Source organism: Osmerus mordax, chromosome 15 (genome assembly GCF_038355195.1).
Source record: "Osmerus mordax isolate fOsmMor3 chromosome 15, fOsmMor3.pri, whole genome shotgun sequence".
NCBI classification, from domain to species: domain Eukaryota; kingdom Metazoa; phylum Chordata; class Actinopteri; order Osmeriformes; family Osmeridae; genus Osmerus; species Osmerus mordax.
The window spans coordinates 14,668,145-14,671,031 of NC_090064.1; the positions used below are offsets into that span (position 1 = coordinate 14,668,145).

General features: G+C 44.3%; 1 protein-coding gene across 1 annotated transcript; it reads right to left on the bottom strand.

Moving 5' to 3' along the window:
- Positions 1-1,624: 1,624 nt before the first annotated feature.
- bhlhe22 (basic helix-loop-helix family, member e22) lies at positions 1,625-2,434 on the bottom strand. Its single transcript, XM_067252115.1, has one exon. The coding sequence runs from the start codon at positions 2,432-2,434 to the stop codon at positions 1,625-1,627; it is 810 nt and encodes a 269-aa protein (XP_067108216.1).
- Between the last annotated feature and the right edge of the window lie 453 nt (positions 2,435-2,887).

Sequence of the window (2,887 nt, forward strand, 5' to 3'; positions counted from 1 at the left end):
GGCAGGGCAGCTGATCACTGATAGGCTATGTTGTGATTAAAGACACCCAATTATGGCAATGAACAGTGTCGTAATTACGTTCCTTAATCACATTCTGGAGGTCTAATTGCCTTAACGATGTGTTTCATTAAGTGAGCCTAGGTATTACAGTAGACAGTTTTCATACACAGTTGTTTTCGAATTAACATATTATTAGACATCGTCATGGAAATTATTTTAATAATCATAATTACGGTCGCCAGAGCTTTGTCATGTAATACTAAGAGACATTTTTTGATAGCCGCAGGGCAATATTGCCCCCCACGTCTGGCCTTCGCTCCCAAGGCTGCGTGTGTTTTTACAGAACACAATCCAGAAGAGTTAAGACTTTTGATGGAGCAGAAATACTATTCTGCCTCAGCATATTTGTGACATGGAGAGGTTACGAGGATCATCACGTCTATCTTTTAGTGACCATATTCGTTTTGGTTACCCAAATAAAACGTTTTTATCTGCGACTCACATTGTTATATCAAACGTGAAAAAGCTTCTGTGAAAGGTGATGAAATGTTAATAGGTCATTTTCAGATTGCAAATGTAATGTTAAAATCCAAATAGACATTTTTGTCAAAAAGTCAAATATGGGATTGGTTGTGTTTTTCTTTGTTGTGTGACATCAGACGAGCAGACATGAAAATAAGTGTTGTTCAAAATATTTTAATAAAGCTTTCCAACACATAAACACATACAAATGGCCCTCTTTACCATTTATGAACTAACGTATCTACAATAATCCTCAACTTGACCTGACAACGCGCCTGATCACTCAAGACCTCAACCTTATGGTCAGCACAATATGGAAGAAACGCAAATTATACAGCAACGTCGTTGATGCAGAATACAATTTACCATGCAAACAAAATAAACAATCAATAAATTAATAAAGACCAATTGAAAACGACATGGACATAAATACAAGCTTTAAGAGATTCACCTGAACGTTAGGCTTTGTTACAGTGTCGATTGAAAAGTCAGCAGGTTTCTTTTGCTAGATAAACGAGTGATTAAACCATCTTGATTCGAATTGAATTATTTCATACTTGCTTTCCTTATGACATTCCTCTTGAGTGCTCAGTAAAAAAGTACACGAAATATAGCGTGATAGCTAAGTAAACAGCAAACGTCTCTTTTAAATTGAACAAGTAAAATAAAAGCAGCGATATTCTGGTTTATTAGATCAACTAATGTTCCAGGACGTTGTCCCTCTATTCAAGTGAAATGGTCACAAGTTGTCAGGTCATACAAGTCTCCATAGGGTCCACATCTGCGCAAGTGATAAACAACTTCAAACTGCAACTCATGCAGCCACTCATATACTTCTGTTTGGTTTTCTCTGTCATTCACACCAGCACTTAAAGTATGCTTCGTATACACAATCAAGTATTGTCTGAACAAAAAGCGCTTTTTGAATGCATTTGTAAATGTTATAAAAGTATTCATCGGCATTACTTCTCGGTCTCGTTTTCTACTGACTGTAATACAGTAGCCTAAATCTCCTCTCCGAAGTCGAAGTGTTTTAGAAAGTGGTGTAGTCTTCGCATGTGCTTCGCTGAGTCTCTCTTAATCGGTCACTCTTGTGATGCAGTTAAGGCTTGTCAGTACATTGTTTACACAGACTAGAGGTGACATTGTTGAAAAGAGCACATTTATCGGGACAGGAGGATGCTGGCACTCCGGTGGGAAATACCGGTGGGTACCCAGGCGGCTGCTCGTACGCACTTAAGTTGGGTGCTGCTAGAGCAGTGGTGGCGGGTATTGAAGCCGCAGAGATGGCTTGGCCTTGGTTGAGATAAGCCACTAGCCTCCGCATCTCTTCCAGCGCCTGTGCCTGCATGAGGATGTAGTTTTTGGCGAGCAGCAAAGTGGCGATTTTGGAGAGTTTTCGCACGGAGGGGCTGTGCGCATAGGGTATGACGCCGCGAAGCTCGTCCAGCGCATCGTTCAGGTCGTGCATCCGCCGTCTTTCGCGCGCGTTGATGTTTAGCCTGAGCGTTTTCTGCTCTTTGTTTTTCTTACCTCCCTCGGGTTTACCCGCTGCCACCGTTCTCCCGTCAGTAAGGAGGACCATCTCACACCTGCCGTCACTGTCATCGTCAGGACTCTGCTCCCCGCCACTGCTCTCGGCCGCCGAGGTCCTGTTGCCACTCTCCCCGTACTTTACACACAAAGATCCGGTCGGCAAACCCAGCGTTCCCCCTCGACCCCCTGCCAGTCCTCCAGGCTGAATTGGGTCCGAATCGGTCTGGTCGAAACAGCTTATTGGAGACTGGCGGTCTCTGACAGGCAGGTCCATTCCGGCTGTCGATCTGAAAGGGTCCATCTTTTTGTTGGACACGGCGCTGAGAGTTTTGTGGAAAATGTCCCCTGGCCCGTTCAAGTTCATTCTCCTGTCCATAGCCTTCCAGATTCCACTTGATTGTAGGCTATGTGTGGTGATTCTGCTGAAGCTTCTTGTAAGTTTGTTGCCCTTTGCGCTGTCAGTAGTCGGAGTTGGTCTTGATAGCTTGCTTGACTTGTCAACTGAGGTGTGGAGATTCGGCGACTCCTTCTCAAAAGTGCTGCCCTGCTCTGCGCTCGCGCTGCTTATCTCGCTCTGATTCACCTTCAACAGATCTCTACACCGATCAGCGTCACGCGCAGGGCGCAGGAGTCTTTTACATCATTATCTCGAGGCGGGTTATTAAAGAGGATTCGCCTATTGGGACAGAGGGCTATCTCCCCCCTCTCTTTACCCAATCACGTTAACGTTTTAATTAATGGGATTTAAACGGCGACAAACAATCCCTCGTGTTATTTCGCTCTCTCCATCCCTCTCCGTCGATAGTACCAGCGCACTATGATCCGAGAA